A 2,424-nucleotide genomic window follows, 5' to 3' on the forward strand; every position below is an offset into this window, starting at 1 on the left:
GATTGAAAAAAATCCAATGAGTTCATCGGGATTTGAACCCGCGACCTTCCGACTTATAGCATAGTGCCTCAACCACTACGCTACCGCGTGCCCCCGCCTAGCAATGGGTATGCGTCAAAATATATTGGAGATATATTCCAGACAAATATGTGTATATATGTGTATGTCTGAAAATGTGTTGTTCAGATCATGGGATCGTCTAAATAGGCATAAATTAGACATTGGACTCTGTTCTCCAAACAAACGTATTTGCACTTTCGGTTTCTTGCCCAGAAAAATACATTTGTACATCTTACGTTGCGTGACTCAGTGCATAATGCTATCTCTCTGGGCTTGGCCTCTATCATTCGAACCAATGAGTATTGCAACAAAAGTGTTAACGTTACCCCGAAGATGATATTAAGGAGTGCAGACTTGATGCCGAAACTTGCTCCCACAATCGGCTCCAAAACCTTCCTCTTCTCTCTGTCAGCCCGTCCTTGTAGCTCTTGACCGAATGCGTCACTGGAGGTCAGCGCGCCCTGGAATATTCAGTGCGAAGGCCACGATTAAATTACTGTTATTCTCTCCCTAAAACATCTTTGACGACACGTCATATCTTGAGTACAAATAAACAAACAAACTCCGTGGTCTTAGTCCGCAAACGAACTATACCGACCGAGCGACCGCCGCTTGTNCGCCGGTTGTTAGCGAAGTTAGTGCAAACTCTAGCGGATAGAGAGTGTCGCGTGATCAGCGTAACAAATCCCCACGGCCGTTAATCTCGGTTGTCTAGACCGGAGCCGCTATTTCCTTGAAATAACACCTCAATTATCATCACTAGGCTGAGAGGACCCCGTTCCAGACCTACTACTTCTCAGAAAAAGAAATCTAGTAGCGCCGGGAATCGAACCCGGACCTCTCGATCTGTAGCAGGAACTCTGACTACAAGATCACAGAGGCAGTCAGAGTCAAGAGTCATGAATTGTATTATAAAACGAATATTGTTATTATTCTGACTGATAATTTCAGTAGTTATTCTCAGCCCCTCCAAGCAAATGCCCTGTTAGTGCATTGATCAGTCTACGACAGCTTCAAAATCCTTTCTAATTAATTTTGCTTCAAATGACATTCCTTTCGACGATATACGCCTAGTGACTGGAGGTTAACAACTTAATCCACAAAAACTGTGGTGTGAGCATCATTAACTCATGGAAAGTCAGATTGAAATGAGACGTGTCACACAGAATCGAGAAATTAATTACATAATAAATCAGAGCTCTGTTGAAATTGTAACATACGCGTGGTTCGCTAGATGTTGGAATGCTTGTAAAATCCCAACATACATATTCATTGTACATGTAGGTTCTATAGCCTGCCGCTATCATTAGGTAACAGAAAGTGTTTTATTAGTTTTGGAAAGGGAGTGTTAAAGAAACTGGTTTCACCTTGGAATTAGGTCCGCTAACAGGCCAGACTTATCCGTCTGTAGATCAATGAACCCTTAGAACACAATGATTACTATATATAAAACCAGTTTCTAGATCATAAATCTTTGTATTTTGCCCATAGCGCATGTGTTTGGTGTATTATTAGGATAAACAGCGATGTATTCCTAAAGAACATTAGTCTCTTGGTCTTTGTAATGAAGATGCAATTCTTCTTTATGTAGGAACTAAATTTTTAAATATTTATGTAAATTTTACTTCAGATTTTCAGTAAAGAAACATCACATACGTGAGAGAAATTGAAAGGAATTTCCACCTTTTTTTTACCAGGATGCTAGCTGGAATTCAGGATACCCTCGGAACGCCCACTTGACAAAGGTTTCCTGCTTCTTTCTCTGTCATCAAGCAAATTCTGAAATACTTCTCAAAATTCTACTTTGCTGTTATGCGCTTCGTGTACAGTCCTCACGATTAAAATTAATTAAAAGGAGGTTTTCCTTGCTGGAAAATTAATAACACTATTTTCCCAAACTGCGCAACTCGACGTTAATTTAGGATATCAAAATTCCTCGGCTCCTCTCTCAAGCAACTACTAACATTTACACGTTTATTCAATATTATCAGGGCGAACGAGACAAACCTAGGAACCTCTCCCCCCTACATCATCAGACAATCTCTCATTTCTCCCGCGAATTTTCCTTTCACTTTTCTATTCCACTTCATTAATCCTCTCTCTGGTTTTGTTCTTGTGTTTCAAAGGATCACGTTTCAAAAGCCAGACAACTTAATGGCTGACCTCATGGTGCAAGATACTTGTAGAGAAACCCGTAAGCTACTGATCAACAACTTCTTTGTTTTAATGGATACAGAAGATCCATCATTCACTCACTCACTCATACAGCTAGCCCATCTTGAGAAGCCGTCAATTGTGCAGCTGTTGAAGAATTTCCCAGAATGTTATGGAATCCAAAAGTTCATTACCGTGTTCACAAGAGCC

The 2,424-nt window shown here is 40.5% G+C and overlaps 1 protein-coding gene across 3 annotated transcripts in view; it reads right to left on the bottom strand.

Annotated features, from left to right (window-relative positions):
- The window catches only part of LOC111870878, a 50,979-nt gene that overhangs the window by 10,961 nt on the left and 37,594 nt on the right, over positions 1-2,424 (bottom strand). For all 3 annotated transcript variants that reach the window (XM_033754031.1, XM_033754032.1, XM_023863490.2), the window contains exon 3: positions 387-521. In XM_033754031.1, coding sequence (XP_033609922.1) covers positions 387-521 — 135 coding nt within the window. The remainder of the gene's footprint in view (positions 1-386; positions 522-2,424) is intronic.

The sequence above is a fragment of the Cryptotermes secundus genome, unplaced genomic scaffold (assembly GCF_002891405.2).
Source record: "Cryptotermes secundus unplaced genomic scaffold, Csec_1.0 scaffold709, whole genome shotgun sequence".
NCBI lineage: Eukaryota > Metazoa > Arthropoda > Insecta > Blattodea > Kalotermitidae > Cryptotermes > Cryptotermes secundus.